The sequence below is a fragment of the Maniola jurtina genome, chromosome 24 (assembly GCF_905333055.1).
Source record: "Maniola jurtina chromosome 24, ilManJurt1.1, whole genome shotgun sequence".
NCBI lineage: Eukaryota > Metazoa > Arthropoda > Insecta > Lepidoptera > Nymphalidae > Maniola > Maniola jurtina.
Window position 1 is genome coordinate 3,754,905 of NC_060052.1, and position 18,567 is coordinate 3,773,471.

Here is an 18,567-nt window from a genome sequence, read left to right on the forward strand (position 1 = left end):
CTACATTTAATCCCGGAAAAGAGGTCCAAGGCTATTTTCAAAAACCTAAATCCACGCGGTTGAATTCGCGGGCATCATCTAATTTTTTTTTTGATGGCCAAACATTCTTGAGCCAAGGTAGCCAAGGTAGAGTCGATAACTTTTTTTCGAAAAAATTTCGAAAAGCGCCTAAGCCCCCGGACCTAAAATCCGGGTCAAAAGGATAGCTCCTTTGGACCAAGATCTATCAGCATCTTGGGTAGATACTTTTCCTCGCTGCGGTAATTTCGACGAGGTTTTTTTTAAATCTAATACCCATCTAATATCTAAGTATTTTAAGTAAGAATTTTAATTTGTTTAAGTTTATGAGTGTTTAATATTTTAGTTATGTTTATTTTATAGTTTAGTTTCGGCTTGTTTTGTCAATGTTCTGTTTATGTATTAAATATGAATGTATACTTGCTACTTATTATGGATTTACTTACAGGAAAACCTTCGTCGTAATAGTAAAATCGATAAATTAAACAGTTGATTTAATACCTAGTCAAAACTGTTTATAGATGCCCCTGCATATAATGTGTATTGTGTAGTAGACATATGCATATCTACTGACTACTCACCTTATTTCTGGATACCACATCGCTCCACAGTTCCTCAATGATATTGGATTGGTGATTGAGAAACACAGTAGTACAACATCGGACCTAAAATTAATATAATTAGGTAAGTATATAGATATTTGGATATTCGCTGTTATCTAGGACTAGCTGATACCCGCGACTTTGTTCGCGTGGATATAGGTTTTTTAAAATTCCCGTGGGAACTCTTTGATTTTCCGGGATAAAAATCAGCCTATGTGCTAATCCAGGGTATAATCTATCTCCATTTTAAATTTCAGCCCAATCCGTCCAGTAGTTTTTGCGTGAAGGAGTAACAAACATACACGCACACACACACACACACACACACACACACATACAAACTTTCTCCTTTATAATATTAGTGTGAAGTGTGATAATGGTTTTTAGCACATTCATTACAATCACTAACTGTTACGAACTTTTTAAGGAACCGAATGTTGTCAAAACTATTAAACTGTCAAGAATGCGATGGGCAGGACATGTGCAACGCATGGACGACACACAAGCCCCAAAAAAACCGGCCAAGTGCGAGTCAGACTCGCGCAGTGAGGGTTCCGTACTAGGGTATTTTTTCCAACATTTTGCACGATAAATCAAAAACTATTATACATAAAAATAAATAAAAATCTGTTTTAAGATGTACAGGTAAAGCCCTTTCATATGATACCCCACCTGGTATAGTTATCTTATTTTGAAAATTGAAACACATTTTTTTTAAATGATGTAACACAAATTCGCGGTTTTCAGATTTTATTCCTGTACTTGTGCTATAAGACCTACCTACCTAACAAATTTCATGATTCTAGGTCAACGGGAAGTACCCTATAGGTTTCTTGACAGACACGACGCACAGACGGACAGACAGACAGACAACAAAGTGATCCTATAAGGGTTCCGTTTTCCTTTTGAGGTACGGAACCCTAAAAAGTTGTTGGACAGCAAATCAGAGGGCTTTAGAGGCAGTGAAAGACCTAGAGGTTGGTGGGTTGATGGAGTGGAGAAGGACATGAGGATTCTTTGGGTTCAGCGCTGGAAGCAAACTCCATCTGACTGGCCGTGATGATGGATTTGTTTGACCAACCCAAAGCCTACCCAGGGCTGTAGTACTTTGATGGTGATGATGATATAGATATTTATGATAAAGGTGATCAATAGAAGCACTAATATTATGGTCTACTCAATCCCCAACTTTTAAGTCCGCCTTCAACCTTCAAATTTTCGAATCTGTAACCTAATTACTTGCCTTCCATAAGCAAATCTCCTGTCCTTTTCATGGTCTCCAAAAGTGTCCCAGAGTCGAAGGGACACGTTGACACCATCCACCACTTCCCAAGATCGCTCCAATACCTTCAAAGGAAAACAAGGGAATTCATATTATGTCAATCAGCTCATAATAAATTCAACATGGCATAAATCATCATCATTGTGTCTCTTGTAGGGTTTTCCAACAGCACAGGTTTGCGCCACCTGCATCCAGATTCCACCGGCTCCCTGCAACTCGTTTTATGACGTACTAGCTAGCTGATGCCCACGACTTCGATCGATATATGGATTTTTGAAAATCCCATGAAGACTCATTGATTTTCCGCGATAAAAAGTAGCCTAGTGTTAATCCTTGGTATAATCTATATCCATTCCAAATTTCAGCCAAATCCGTCCAGTAGTTCTTGTGTGATTGAGTAACAAACATCCATACATACAAACTTTCACGTTTATAATATTAGTAGGATGCCCTTGTCTACCTATACCACCTTCTTGATGCAGTGGTAAACGCTGTGGTCTTATTAGGTGATAGGTCCCGGGTTCGATCCCAAGCAGGAGTTTGAAATTTTATAATTTCTGAATCTCTGGTCTGGTCTGGTATTAATACCCTACTGGCAAAGTCATGCCGCCAAGCGATTGGGCGTTCCGGTACGATACTGTGTAGAAACCAAAGCAGTATGGGTTTAATGAAAACTGCCATATCCCTTCCAGGTTAGCCTGCTTCCATCTTACACTGCATCATCACTTACCACCAGATGAGATTGCAGTCAAGGGCTAACTTGTATCTCAATAAAAAAAACCATATTAGATGCGTCTCGTCCACCGCTGTGTCTCCAACTACCACACATTTCACCAACTAGTTTACCAATCACTCACATCTTTATAGATCCGATACTGGTCGATCGCCCACACTGTGGGCACGTGCGTGGTCATCAGCTGCGACAGGGAGACGTGCTTGTTGCATGCGCGCGCGCATATTAGCCGCGTCTTGCCCACTGCTGTGTCTCCAACTACCACACATTTCACCAATTCTTGATGGGGTTGTTCGTTGTCCATAATCTGAAAGAAATATCTATTTTTTGTGTGTGAAGCTAAGACTCACTGGTTTAGTGGTCAGCATGCTTGACTGTGGATGACTAGATCCTAGGTCATCACTCATCATCCATCTATCAATAAAATTATTAAGTAGTCGCTGAAATAAACAGGCGGAGGCAAGCTTCCATTTTTATCATTTTAGTACAGAATCCTAAAAATGTATGAAAATAAATACAAATGAATCAGCAAAAGCTGCTTAGTTTTACTTAAAAAATAAATTTCTATAGTTAATCTAATGGGAGAAATAACAAAAGATCCTGAAAAGTCCAAAAAGCTAAATCATTGGAAAAACACAATTGAGGACCTGATATTTACCTCCTTTTTTTTGGAGATTTTGGGTGCCTATTTGAAATTTAGGCATGCAGTTAAACAAATTCTATTATGAATACTAATAATATACAATACAAGTGTAAATTAAAAATTTATAACACCCTCGACAAGTGAAGGTTACAGTAATAACTAGAAAAGAGCTGAGAACTAGAACTTTCAAACGGCTGAACCAAATTTCTTGGATTATAGCTAAGAACACTCTCGATCAAGCCACCATTCAAACAAAAACAACTAAATTAAAATCGGTTAATTAGTTTAGGAGCTACGATGCAACAGACAGATACACAGATACACACGTCAAACTTATAACACCCCTCTTTTTGGGTTGGGGGTTAAAAATAATATTATGCTGTGAGCTGTCTCATCACATAGAAATGTTTTTCATGTCTTCAGAACTTCTAAAACTAACAGCAGTCATCACTAGTTTTCTTGATGCAAAGTAGATAAACTCTTTAATATAGTGTGGTCTTTCTGGGCTAGCTTATGGTGATCATGGTTCAAACCATGTTCAAACTAAAACTGTTTAGGCTTTGTAAAATGTAAATTGCACTGTTCACAAACAGAAAATCAATTCACCTGGTAGCTTATATTCATCCAGCATACTCTTATTACCAAAAATTAACATAATTTTACTATTTTAAAGTAGTTAAATAAACTTCAAGAGATCTTATGTAGGTACTTAGTATAACTACAAGTAAAAGTTCCTAAATGCTTGCAGCAAACTTTTTTTCTATTACGCTTTATTAATAGACAGTTAAAGTTAATTAAAAAAAATGTCCTGTTTTTATTTAATTTCAATTTCAATTAAATTTCAATTTTTATTTTTGTAATAATGTTAATGTTGTTAAAAATTCAAAATCAAAACAAAAAGCTTTCAAGATCAGCTGCTGTCCACAGACAAAAAATTCTAATAAACTTTTGACAATTAAAAGATTAAAGCTTGTTTCACACTTTAACAATGCGATCAAGAAAATCGATTTCATTGCAAATAACTAGTTATTATTTTTTTCAATTAAAAATTTAATTATGGAGATGTAATTAAATTATTAAAAGCTGTTCTTTATTTTGGAGCTAAATTGAGACACAAAATCCTAGCAATTATTCAATCAATAAAATGAACTGTCGTAAACGTTACGGCCTATCTATTACCGTACCGTACTCGTACCCTGTACAAAAGAAATTGTAAAAAAATACAGAAAATTCTTAATTCACTTACGCGATTCCAGTGAATAATGAATCCGTCCACACACTAAAAACCAAAGTTTATCTGAATCATGAAGATCATCTGATCATTTTCACCTTTATTGCTCACTACAATAAACAAGTTTATCACGAATTAACGCAGCGGCATTAAGTATAATTTTAATAGGTATTAATGAAAATATAGCCGATATCTATCCCGAACGATTACAGAGTGAAGTTGATTTTGTAGCAATGCAGTGTTCTGCGCATGTTTTATGAATGAACCCCCTGCGCAGATCTGCAAGCAAGCTGGCCGAGCACATTTTAATATTGCTATTGACAATTTTCATCGAGTCAATGAACTCTCATAAGGCAGTTTTGTTTCAATGTCCGCACTATCAAATTATTGCCTTCATATCACTTTTGTTTCGTGGTCAATAGCCCATAATTAGACTAGCGGTCGAATTGGTTGACTACGAAGCGAATGACATCTTTATGAATTTATTGCTGCGTTCAAGAGATTCAAAGCTGTGTTTTATTGCTTATATACTATTTAGCTTAAAAAAATGTTTACCCACTATTTTTTTATTATTTTAACAAAATGTGTAAGTAGTTATTAATTATAATTATTAGTCTCGTGTAGCCTAGCTTTACTTATTAATTATTTTTAAATATTTTTTGCTTCGCCTGGTGATAAAACAAAGCAATTCTAAATCAATGATTCTTAAACATTGCCTTGCTCAAATTTTAGGAGTTTGAGGATTTGTCTATTGTCTATTATTATTGAATATCAAAATATACCATGCTTATTTTCGCTACTACTTAGTACTTACCCAGCACCTACTCTCCCAGCCACCTTGCATATCAATTAATGCTCCATTCAAGAAACGAGTCTCAACTTTCGAGTGTGAGTTGAGCCAATGTAGGCCCGAACAATTATTCTCACAACTGATTGTCTCACATTGACTCCTTGTTGTCTGTAGACTGGTAGTTAAATGACGTTTTGGCTTGTGAGGCTGCCGCACTCATGATAATACTAGCTGATGCCTGCAGCTTCGCCTGCGTGGATTTAGGTTTTTAAAAAAGTAGCCTATGTTACTCCCTGGTCAATCCTCTACTTGTCTGTGAAAATCCCGTCTAAATCGGTTCAGCCGTTCCGAAGATTAGCCCGTTCAAACAGACAGATAGACAGACAGACAAAAATTTTAAAAACATGTGATTCAGTTATGGTATCGTTCAAATAACCATATGAGCTTAATATGAGGTAGTTATTTCAAAATTACAGACAGACACTCCAATTTTATTTATTAAAATAAAATTTTAAAAACATGTGATTCAGTTATGGTATCGTTCCAATAACCATATGAGCTTAATATGAGGTAGTTATTTCAAAATTACAGACAGACACTCCAATTTTATTTATTAAATATTAATTAATAAGTATAGATTAATGCGCTGTACATCGCACGTGCCTGTGCACTTGGTGTGGATATAGCTTTATTGTACCTACCAAAGAGGATTATTTAAAAAAGTTTTTTAGTAAGCAAGAAGAAATCCTCTTAAAGACTTCTGTCACACCAGGCGCGTCAAGGTGTCGTATTCAAGAACTATTCAAGAGTAATTTTTTTGCCGCTTTTCCAAAATATTCGTGAAAATGTGACCAACAGCGAGAACATTTTCAAAAGACCCATAAAATGGCATATTTTACTTCGCTATGGAAGGCCAGGATTATCGAGAATTGCAAAAAGGAGTACGAGGATGAAAAAATTAACTCGATACTCACGTCCAACATAAATATACCTCGTAAGACCACGAGTATGATGCAGAAATGGCGCATTTATAGACGCGAGACGAAAACGCGATTGACTGGGAAGCTAAAGAAATTATTTCCCGATGGTTCCTCTGTATCCAACTTGTATTTTTACTTGAAAACTGACCAGATGTGTCCTGATATCATCTTGAAAAGCGTCGTTGGGTTCTTTGGTGGCATTGTACTGACATACCTTTGCTTTGTGTTCTTTGTGTTCCAATTGTCGATATCACTGATACATGCTACCATTATGAGCTCTGTCATTGGTGTTCTACTTACTCTGGGTCTGGCCTTTAGTTATAGAATCAGGTAGGTACCTATATTGGTATGTTCGTTGCAACAATTTTAGGTCATAGTATTGTCATAACTAAAATAATGTTCTCTCAACCGAATTTTGGCCACGGCGGCCAATCTCCATAATTATAGCTAAGTATGCAGGAGATATTATAGAGTACAAGTGTGCCGGAAACAGGTTCACTCTCTATTCCCTCACTCTCATAGCCCGATGGCACGGAAATCGGACATGACCGGAGAAAGATCACGCAGGGCTGACGGGTTTGCGTTCTTTGCGAGGCATAGGGGTAAAACACTGACTCATCACTTACCACTAGGTATGTTCGCGGTCAAGGGCTGGAATGAAGAAAAATAAGAATCGGTCCTTTTTCAGATGCTTAGTATTCCTACTGATTCCTCAACTGTTCTCCCGCGTGGGACGTTACACTCTCACTTGCTACGCCCTCGTCCTGATACTGACTGGACCGGCCACTAATACCTTCAAGAACTCAGAAGTGCTATCAGAGTCTATGGCTTGTAGTCAGGTAAGGTAGAGGTAAAGTAAGGAAATTATTTTCAGTCTCAACCACAACGTGCAGCCAGCTGAGTCCCTGTGAAACAATTGGCCAACTCACAGTCAGACTCGCGCACCGAGGGTTCCGTGCTTTCTTTCTTTTCTTTCTAAATTCACGGTTTTCGGATTTATTCCTTTACTTGTGCTATAAGACCTGCCAACCTGCCTTTCATGATTCTAGGTCAACGGGAAGTACCCTATAGGTTTTCTTGACGGACACGACGGACGGATAGACGGACGGACGGAAAGACAGATAGACAGACAACAACGTGATCCTATAAGGGTTCCATTGTTCCTTTTGAGGTACGGAACCCTAAAAATTGTTACCCAGGCATACTTACCTATCTTATTCTTCAGCTACCAATTTTAAATGAGAAAAAATAAGCACGCACCTCGTAATGCTTAAAGTTAATGATGTGGCATGAAAAGTTATGTTTCTTCCTTCCCATTTAATTAATAGGGCATTCATTCGTACTTACCTACCTCTCTACTTCGGAATTTGCATAATGTACTTACAGCTTATGAAGCGTTCTGTAGTTGTAGGTACTATAGGAAATCGAGATTCCTACTTAACCTACCAAGATAATAAATTAATGAAGATTCCATAATCCGAACAGCTGGTCTCGGATATTGTTATGGGTAGACTCGCGGGTGAAGTCATGATAGACCGTTTAATTTTTGCTAGCATATAAGTTATGACAGAGATAGGTAATAAATACTTATGTTAAACAAATCCCTGTTAAAATGACCGATGTTTTTGCTGTAAAATATAATTATATATATACTTAGGCATACTTTTATGTTCCTACCAATTTTAAGTCCGGGCTCAAAATCTGGCAGGAGGAGACAACCAAGTAAAAAATACCACAAGGAAAAACCATATCGTACATTTTTATAGGCTCATTTAAATTATGTGTTTATTCTTAAACCTTATCTTGTTCAGCAGCTTCTTATAAGTAAGTGGTAAAAGCTTTACCCAATCTATGTTCCGAAGTTACAAACTTTTAAGGTGGAAGCGACGGGCCTGCCCGCGAAATTCAGTTTTAATTTGGTTTTTCGCATTCTTTAAACTAATACGACAACGTAGGCTTATGGCATTTTCAATTGCGACAATGGCAGTATCATCCTCACAGGTTTATACAAAAATCTTTACTTGAAAGGGTCCAGTTTAAGAAATTAGCTCTAGTATCGACTAATGTGTCAGAATTAGTCGATACTACAGCTAATTTCTTAACCTGGACCCTTTCAAGTAAAGATTTTTATATAAACCTGTGAGGATGATACTGCCATTGTCGCAATTGAAAATGCCATAAGCCTACGTTGTCGTATTAGTTTAAAATATGCGAAAAACCAAATTAAATTTGAATTTCGCGGGCAGGCCCGTCTCATGCCCCTTAAGTTATCTATTAGATCTACAAATAACGTTTTTATTGGCTCCAGGAGCAAATAAAAACGAGCGTTAGAGAAATAAACGAGTCCATGAAAAAACCTTTCAACGCAATGAAGGACACTGTAATGCTAATGGTGGAGACAATCAAACGACTCACCTCCACTCTCGACGAGAATATCTCGAGGATAAGTGTTCTGGTTATAGGTATCGGTAAGTTGATACATTTATATACTTACGTTCTTAATCTATAGTGGAGTTCGGTTTTTTTAAAATCCCGTAGGAACTCTTCAATTTTCCAGGATAAAAAGTAGCCTATGTCCTTCCCCGGGATGTATCCCAAGTCTGTACCAAATTTTATTAAAATCGGTTCAGTGGTTGACCCGTGAAAACGTAGCAGACAGACAGACAGACACAGTTTTGCATTTATAATATTAGTATGGATTATAAAGAGGGAAGTAATCTCTGGATCTACTAAGCCGATATTGAAAATTCTTTCACCAGTACAAAGCTACATTATTCCTGAGTGACATAGGACTATATTTTATTTTCAAAAAATTAGTTATCCCTACGTAATCGTAATAAGCTATCCGTACGAATTCAGGGAGGATCGCTAGTAGCAAACACTGAGTTATTGGCGAGCCACTAATAAATTACTATCGAGTACAGTATTACAGTTACTATTGAATAAGTAATAAGTTACTGATGAGTTGCTATTGAGTCTCTATTGAGTCACTAACGAGTTACTGTTGAGTCACTATCTAATCACCAATGAGTTACTATTGAGGCACTAACCAGTAACTAGTGTCTGCGCCTTTTGAGCTTAACTTTATGGGAAAGCAGATTCTGGATAGTCGTAGGACATACTCAGTGACCTAGCTATAAAATAAATACATACATACATAGACGGCTAAAATCATAATCCTTCCTTTGCCGCAGTCGGGTAAAAGGACCAATGGCCTCTGAAATAATTTGCTCACTTCAATGGTCAGGCAGCGAATAATATTGCAATTTTAGCGGACGTTATCCAATCATCTCTATCCTGGTTGAATTCTGTCGGCAATACTTGCAACGAAAAGTTTGGGACTCCGTACGATTACTGTTTGAAAGCTGTTGATCGTGGTGTGTTGAACTGTAAGAAGACCTTCAAAGGCGATCTCTCGTGGTTATGCAGTGCTTCCTTTGCTGCAAAGTCCGCTTGTTGGAGTGTGAGACCGTTTGAATCTGTATGCTTTATTGCTGATTATGCTACCACGACATTTGCCGCAACTGTGAAAAGAAGTAAGATTTACTATCCTTTCATTAATTTTATAAAGTACATTAGTATCTATTAGCTTTTATAACAATCATTGCTCTAGCTAGGTATAATAGTCGTCTTTCGATATATTTTCACTTCAATTTTTATGGCTACAATTTTTTTCGCAACTACACTCGTGTGACTCGTACCTAAAACTAACTCCGAGCTCAATTTCACGAACGTTGTCAGTTGTGGTAGTGACTTATTATACACATAGAAAAGTGTGGTTACAATTGCCACATATCTTGCAGAATATTTTATGTTTACAGTGGATAGTAGAATGTCCTTGCGTGAAACAATTAAAACACAGTCAGTTACATTTTTGTAATATTTCTTCTTTTATATATTTCTTGCCTAAGAGTAAAAAATGTACTTACCACATATCATCCAGGTTGGATAAGCGACTTATTCAACCTTGATAAAACTGAGTAGGTCCCTGCCCGGCTAGCATGGGCAGTAGATAAAAATTATATCCACGATTATATCCACTGATTTCTATGACATCGGTGGATATAATCGGGGGATATAATTTTTATCTACTGCCCGCATGGGCAGCTGTAGCTGGGCTGCGGTAGTAGGTAGATTAGTGCGAGAGTATGTGATGGATCGCTCAGTTGTGACAACTGTCACCCCTCCCGCACCGCTCCACTGCCGCAGGAACCTACTTAGCTATGCGATAAATCTATAAGTCTGATATTTCAGAGCTAAGAGACTTTACTGATCGAATCAATAGAACGTTATTCGTGCACATCGAAACCCAGCATACCTACACATTTACCAGCAACGCAAGTCACAGTGCCAGCCAGGTCGCTGCTGGCATCGTCACTGAACTCAGGAACCGGGCTGATCCTCTCCTCACTTGGTTGTCTTGGAGCTCTTGTGTCACAAGCTTGTTCCTATTGCTCATCATATTTAGGTAAGAATAAGAAACATTTTAAAAGCGATGATCTGACCCAGCGGTTAAGATTTTGACCTCCTATTAGAACGAGTCCAGGGTTTGGGAGATCCCAAGCTCACATCTTTTGGAGCTATGTGCATTTTTATGCAATCGAATATTATAATATCACTTGCTTTAACGGTGAAGGAAAACATCATAATGTTCTCAAAGATGTGTGAAGAGTGCCAATTTGCACTCGACCAGCGTGGTTAACCCTTCATATTCGAAGAGAAAAATCCGTGCTGTAGTGGGATGGTGATGGATTGAAATGACGATGAACTTTTTATTTTACTCAAGCTTCTTTTCTATGTAACATTGCGAATGGCTCAAAAAGATCACTATCCATGTTATAAATGTAAAAATATATTTGTTTGTTGGTTTGTCCTTCAATCTCGTTACAACAGAGCTACGGATCGACGTGATTTTTTGCATAGATAAAGCTAAGGACCTGGAAAGTTATATCTTAAGGCTACTTTTATCCCCGAAAATCAAAGAATCCTCACGTGATTTTAAAAACCTAAATCAACCCTGTAATTTCATAAATAATTTACATCATGATATTAAGTAATTACCGCTGCCCATGAACATTTGCAGCATCAAAAGAACCGCCAATGCGTTGCTGGCCTTTCACAAAGTTGGTCCGCTCCTTGAAGAACCCCATGTTGTAATCTAGTGGGTCTAGTTTTTGCTACATAAATAGAATTTCTTAGCAAACTGGTTTTTCTTCAGAGCCAAATATTATCAGCACATGTTCGAAACGCGATCACGCTTCGATAACCGGTACGTGACTCAAGAGCTGCGTGAATTAGATCTAAAGAGGTACCGGGAGGGCCGGGAAACTATATTACCCCTGAATAGGAGAGAACAAGCCAAATATATTAATGTTAGCTACTTTACCACAGTTTGTTTGATAGAATACTCGGATCTCTGTGCCAAATCTTAAGCCGGGACTCGACCGCGAAATGAGCGAGGTCATTAATGAGTCCGTTTAACTCGCAACGATAATTTCCATAGTTGAGGCTCGACCACGAAAGAGCCTTCAACTATGGAAATTGTCGTTGCGAGTTAAACGGACTCATTAATGACCTCGCTCATTTCGCGGTCGAGTCCCGGCTTTACAGTTTCTGTAGTTTGCATATCTTGGGACCATTTCACTACAATTATTGCGGTGTGACGTAGCAGAACAACGTGTGATTCCCATCTAAATTCCGAAGATGCGTTGCGCGTTGTCGTAGAATTTTACGATGTGACGTCGAAGCCAAAGTTAGGGAAGATAGGGACTTTTGAGGATATATTCTAAGATCCTAAGAAATACTTGTGCCAAGAAGCATAGTTATTTATTTTGAGGTTATATGTCTAACTATCTTGTACTAATAATATAAAAGCTAAAAGTACAGCTCAAGTCTAGAAATTAGAAATTGTACATACATGAAGTTATTTCTATAATACTAACCCCCACTAAAAAAGGATTTTGGAGATATTATAGCTGAATTTTAAAAAAAATTACTTACGCAAAAAAATCTTGATGCAATTAAACTCTCATTATAGGTAATGGCGGATAACTGACAAGGCTCCTGCGAGTATGCGACAGGTTGACATGGCAATCCCAGTCCCCACGCTAACCCGGTACGGGATAGCGTGGGTGTGCGGAGCATCCCCATACCTCATACCCCGATTGCCATCTCGACCTGTCACGAACTATATATGGCTGCTCCACTGCCGCAGGAATCTACTCAGTGCGATTATATTTAGCTGACATTTTTCATGTGAAATTTCAAAATGTTCAAATATTTTCAGGTAACTTCTTTCCGTTTAGTAACAAGTGAGAAACTTTATCTTACCCGCACCATGGTTTTCATGGTGATTACAACGTTCAAGCTTCTCATACACATCGTCGCGGACTATAGTCTGTACTGGGTTCTTATAACCATACGCTACCATGGAAGATCCCAAACATTATTGCCACGTTAGTGTTATACTATATTTACTAGATGATGCCCGCAGCTTCGCCCGCGTGGATTGGTCAGATCCCCTGCAGCATCAGGATTGAGAAGTTAGAATCCAAAATTTTTATGGAACAATGTCGCAAAGTTCCTCTATCCAAGACAAAACTAAAATCTCAGATCCACAAAATCTAAGATCCATAATAATCTATCATATTTTTTGTATCCAGCTGGTCCGTCTAACGCAGGCGTCCAAATATCGGGACACGGGATTGTGGCTGATTTTATCCGATCTATATTTAATGCCTTAACTCTGGCTCTGGTGCAAAACATTCCATCGCCTGTCGCCTGTCTCCCGAATCCTTATCCACCTGATTTTCAACGTTATACGCAAATTGGTAAACTATATTATTTCCTTATGCCTTATGTAGATTTTCGCTGGAGTAGCTTTGCTCGTCTTTATTTGACTTGATTGGTATTATTCATGAATTTCTGCAAGATATAAGAAAGTAAAACATTATCAAAATATTTAATTTCATTCAAATCGTCAGAGCTGTTTCAGAGAAATCAATTATTACATATACTATGAGATTAAATAATATAATATGATAAAAATTGCTTGCTTAAAGTATAGGATTTCATAATGATGATTTCATAAAAACGACAGTGCTAGGTACCATTAAAAAGTCATCTAATTTTGTTTATTGAGTAAGTCTAATAATATATTTGTCCAATTTTGATATTTTAGCCGTTTTAATTATGCTCTTGTGGTTCTTTGCTTTATTTGAACCATACGGTCTTCGTCTTCGACACGTTATAATGGGGCATTATCGACCAGAGCGCGCTAGAACACGCGCTGTTTGGCTTTACAACCATATATTGAGGACTAGAGGTACTTTCCCTTTTTTAAGTCATCCCTTGTCTGACTTAGGTATGTAATGAATTTGTAATTTCTCCTGTATATTTCCTTCATTTTACAATATTTTAATCTCTTCATTCTATTACTTTGCTTTTTAGAATATATCGTTGCATTTTATTTTTATTTTTCATTTCAATGTTGGTATGTTTCTGTATATAATTATATGCTTCTGCTTGATTTTATGCGTTGGTTTTACGTCCTTTTCTGACCTCCTTGAGATTCTCTTTATTTTTCTATTCCCTTCTTCGCATTTATGGATATCTCATTGCATTTCAAATTCAATTGATTATTGATATTTATACATAATGCTTTTATTTTATGCGTAAGTGTTCTTCAATCATCTATTTTTTGTCATTATTGTAGGTAGCTTTATGAAATTGGCTCGCAGAAAACTTCATCGTGAATACAAATATTCAGATCAAGAGAATCTCACATTTCGGCACTGGATAAATTCACTTTTACCGTAAGTTTAGTTTTATATTATAGCGATATTATTTATTCATCGATATGGGGTACCGTCTATAAGTTTTAAACTCTTCTACATCATCCACCACACACAGTCTTAGGTTTCCTACAGTCCAAATCTTAATATTATTGTTTTTAGATGTTGGTGCCTTCGTTATATTTTCGGTACTTTACCTAAAGAGCCTCATTGTTTACTATGTAATGCTTTGGAAGAAGAAGATGATTCTGATATGAAACTTATAACGTAAGTAAGCTAACTTTTATCAGTTATATCGAAATTGAAAAATAATGTTAGAAGTACCTAGGTACATTTATAATCAAAAAATATATTATTTTTGTGTGTTTTAGTTGTAAAATGGCTAAATGTCCAGGGGTCTATTGTACACGGTGCTTTTGTGATATTGGCCATTTATGTACCATTTGTTTACCTCCCGAGGACTATGGGGATATCAGTGATATAAGCTTAGAAAAGTAAGTATTTGATATAATAAGTTGTTCTCGTGAAATCACCCAAAACCATTAGCCCATTCGTTTAAACAAAATCCCTTTAAAAATTAAATAATTGACCTTTAATTTTGTAAACGAATTACAAATCAAATACGCTGTTCCAAAAAATTGAGATTCCCGTATAAAAATTGTAATTTTTACTTTTGATTCTAGAGGTTCATCCGATGAGAGTAGTGATCAAGAGTATGAAGATAGTGGTGATCACAATAGTGACGATGCTTTTGCGGTAAGCAATGATACTCTAATAGTTGATAATAATTATAGCAATAACATCATAATTTGCATTCTGGAATAAACTTTTCAATAATTGCAGTTTAAAAGAAACAAAGTGCATGATGATGAAACCGAAAAACTAATCAAAAAATCAGACACAAAGAAAAAATGTAAACGAAGAAAAGATCTAAAAGAACATAAAAATCAAGCTGAAGATGAAATATCACTGATTCCATCGGATGATGAACCGATAAATGAACTAGTTAATAGTCAATATACAAAATACTTGATCAATTATAATACTCTCCTTATGAATATAATGAAAAATAAAAAAAATATTAATTCAAAAGAACTAGAAGAAGACATTATTGATTTAAATAATAATTGGTATTTATTGCATCCCCATAAGAATATGCAAAAAGTGATGGGTTTGTATGACTTTGAGAAATATAATAAAACAGATGATAAAGGGAAAAATGTTGATAACGGTAAAAATTGTTTAATTAAGCCTAGAAAAATATGTCAAAACAAATTAAAAATAAATGTAAGAAGTAATACATGGCATCATATTTTAAGAATACTGTCTAAAAAACTTCGCGTTCGTCGCTTCAAGATCTTTAAATGTTCAGAACTTTGGTGTGATTGCATTTATAAATTAAATATCTATAATATTAAAATTACAGCACGATCATTTCATGTATCAAAAATAAATAAATTCAAACGTGGATATCATAAGACTTCCAATCCGAAAAACAAAATTATCAGAAATTACATGAGACATACATCCAATGCCCATAAAATATTTTTAACAGCAAACAAATGTATAAAATCCAAAAATAAAGATCAAAGGTGTAAAAATAAACACGATATAGACTTAAATACTTTAACGATTGATAGAGAATCTCATGAAAGCAATAAAAAGCAAAAAAAAACCATAGATATAGATGTATCCAAAAAACACAAAAATGTGTCTAAAAATAAACATAGTTCGAATGGGGTTCAAAAATTCTGTACTTTCTGCTCATCTTGTCTTAAAACGAATGAAACACCTTCAAGCAAAATTGTTATAGGAAGTGACTGTTCTTTTTTAGAAGACAATACTAATTTTAAGTGTAGAAAAAAAATGGCGAAGGAAAATAAAACTGAAATATATAACAGAAACTGTATGGCTAAAGAAGAAAATATCCATGTTAGAAATTATAGATTATCCTCATATCTATCGAATCAGAACTGGTTATGGCAAAAGTTATATAAGGACCCCGATAAGGAGAGGATGAAAAGATTGAACGATTTATGCGATCTAGCAAAACTACGAATGACGGTTGGCGATCAGCAAGCTAAGGAAACTCAATTACTAAAAGTATTAAGTTGAAATATATACTTACTTAGTGACTAAATAATAATAGTGTTACACCCACAATGTCATTATAAAACACAAAAAACGTTACACCTACCTATGTCCGTTATAGACTTTGAAACCACCCAACCGATGTGTCCCAAACCAGTTTCATTAGAAAGGCAATAATGCGAAGATGGTTTTTTTAAAGCGTAGTGGCACACTAGTGTCATATAAAAGATAAAAGCAATACATTTAGATACTCTTTCTACATCATAATATTCCTCATTACTGATTCATTCACTTACTGATTCATTTATTGAGAAACAAGGTTTTTAAAATTGTAATATTATGACTGAGTTCTTCAGTTTTCAACTTTAAAAGTATTCTTTATTGGATTCCAGCCCATCAAAAAAGTTTTCAAAATGACTGTAAGCAAATGTCGATGTCCCTCAAATGTTTCCATTTATGAAGGAAAACCAAACAAAACTGAAAAATTAGACAGTGAGTTGCATTCAAATTGTATTTAAAATCAAATTAAGGACAAATAATAAAACGATTTAATCATCTAGCTCTGGGGTCTCCAAACTTTGAAGCCTTAGTAGGGTCATAATGATTTTGTCAGTATGTTCCAAGGGCCAAAACAGTTTAAATTTTTCTGCCATTAACTATATTTCTAGCTAGACTAGTCGCAAAGTGCGCGACCTAAGCAAATATACGCATTTTTGCATTTCAATTACTTCGATTGCTTAACGTTATTTATTAGTTACTAGAGGATGCCCGCGGCTTCGCCCGCCTGGATTTCGGTTTTTTAAATTCCGCAGGAACTCTTTGATTTTCCGGGATAAAAAGTAGCCTATGTCCTTCCCCGGGATGTAGCTCATGTCTGTACCAAATTTCATCAAAATCGGTTCAGCGGTTGGGCCGTGAAAGCGTAGCAGACAGACAGACAGACAGACAGACACACTTTCGCATTTATAATATTAGTATGGATTAATATGCTTAAGCTTAAATACTTGAGTTAAGTTTTCTGCGTCATCATTTCTGCGGTTAAGTGTTATCTTGCAAGTTGCAAGTATACAAAACCGAGTAGATAATTATCATTATGTGTTTTCTTCTTCAACGTATCACAGCAATAGTAACGACAATAAGAAATAGGCTGTCGCGGGCCAGATTGATGACACTAGTTTTAAGTCGTTGCGGGCCGGATTGATGGCACTGGCGGGCCGGATTTGGCCCGCGAGCCTTAGTTTGGCGACCCCTGATCTAGCTCATTGTCAACTTTTCATCTGACGGCTGATAAGCTCATTCTTAACTATTAATTGTTTAGAGGGTAGTCGCTTGAAAATTACAAAGATAACACAGACAAATATAGAAGTAAAAATAATAAATAACCAATATACATACAATGAAACCCTTCCTTTTGTAAAGTAACACTTTACGAGCAAGTGGCGGTAAAACAATTTACAAGCCTGTCCAGTTAGGCATCTTGTCTATGTTTAAACGTTATTATTCTAGAATTTGGTCTTACAACAAAAATAGAAGATTGTTCATCAGATGAAACGGAATCTAATGTAACGTTAAGCACCCTATCTCCAACGGAAGATACAAAAACTGATACAACTGTATGTAGTCATATAGGTTACGAAGTCTCACCCAGACGTCCAAAACCGAAGAAGAATGTCCGTGAACTCGAAGTAGATGTTATAACTAAGGCAAACCAAGGAACGTCTACAGATAGAACTAAATTATGCGATGTCAGCACAACCACAAGTGATTGGTGGAGTCCTATCGTTGAAAAGAAATTCGGGAAGGGATTTTTAGAGAGAAGAAATATATACGAAAGAAAAGGTAGATCTACTGCGTCTATGGAATATTATCTTAAAAAGTATGGATTTTAAATATTAGTAACTATATGGATTAGTATACGTATTATTGATTTGAAATCAAAGTCGATTAATTTTTTTAAATATATCTTTTCTTTATTTCCATCAGGTACAAATATAACAATTTATTGGTCACAAGCGTTAAAAAAGTATCCAGTTTTTAGCAATAATAGTCATTTCAAATAGATGCTACAAATTCACATCTGTTAAACACGTAACTTAAACCAATTAAATTAGCATAAATGAACTTAAATTAGGCGCACGATTGGTTTGTACTGTCATGTGATATTGACCACTGCAATGATTGGCCGCTTGGATGAATGATTACCTTATAATATCTCTACATGATTGGCCGACTCAAAAGTGACAATTACGGAGTTACAAGCGAACTTAACAGGGCTCTCTCCGTCACTCGCTTCATACAATCGTAGTTCCAATTTCATTTGAATATTAAACAACCAAAGTCCATGAAATTTTCCAGACATATTCTAGAAACTAATATCTGTGTCTGTGGTGTTTTAGAGTTTTCT

At 36.1% G+C, this 18,567-nt stretch overlaps 2 protein-coding genes across 5 annotated transcripts in view; one reads left to right on the forward strand and one right to left on the reverse strand.

The window, feature by feature from the left end:
- LOC123877542 (rho-related BTB domain-containing protein 1) overlaps nucleotides 1-17,348 on the reverse strand; it is a 36,733-nt gene extending 19,385 nt beyond the window's left edge. The window contains exons 1-5 of one of the 3 annotated variants that reach the window (XM_045924351.1): nucleotides 17,336-17,348; nucleotides 9,410-9,413; nucleotides 2,760-2,942; nucleotides 1,864-1,967; nucleotides 600-683 (exon numbers count right to left, since the gene is read on the reverse strand). In XM_045924351.1, coding sequence (XP_045780307.1) covers nucleotides 600-683; nucleotides 1,864-1,967; nucleotides 2,760-2,939 — 368 coding nt within the window. In that variant the 5' untranslated portion in view covers nucleotides 2,940-2,942; nucleotides 9,410-9,413; nucleotides 17,336-17,348. Of the gene's footprint in view, nucleotides 1-599; nucleotides 684-1,863; nucleotides 1,968-2,759; nucleotides 2,943-3,884; nucleotides 4,076-4,524; nucleotides 4,953-9,409; nucleotides 9,414-17,335 lie in introns of those variants that run through there. The other 2 variants (XM_045924350.1, XM_045924348.1) reach the window with 2 other exon arrangements.
- LOC123877538 (DC-STAMP domain-containing protein 2-like) lies at nucleotides 5,951-17,846 on the forward strand. Of its 2 annotated transcripts, XM_045924342.1 has the most exons (16): nucleotides 5,951-6,609; nucleotides 6,968-7,118; nucleotides 8,588-8,747; nucleotides 9,552-9,815; nucleotides 10,534-10,747; nucleotides 11,498-11,651; nucleotides 12,566-12,734; nucleotides 12,942-13,109; nucleotides 13,460-13,603; nucleotides 13,994-14,093; nucleotides 14,235-14,339; nucleotides 14,444-14,566; nucleotides 14,756-14,828; nucleotides 14,916-16,175; nucleotides 16,556-16,655; nucleotides 17,785-17,846. In XM_045924342.1, exons 1-16 carry the CDS (start codon nucleotides 6,185-6,187, stop codon nucleotides 17,790-17,792), a joined length of 3,618 nt encoding a protein of 1,205 aa, XP_045780298.1. In that variant the 5' UTR covers nucleotides 5,951-6,184; the 3' UTR covers nucleotides 17,793-17,846. The 2 variants fall into 2 exon arrangements, with proteins under 2 accessions (XP_045780298.1, XP_045780299.1); XM_045924343.1 differs by lacking the exons at nucleotides 16,556-16,655; nucleotides 17,785-17,846 and having other exon boundaries at nucleotides 14,756-14,948.
- The last annotated feature ends 721 nt before the right edge of the window (nucleotides 17,847-18,567 follow it).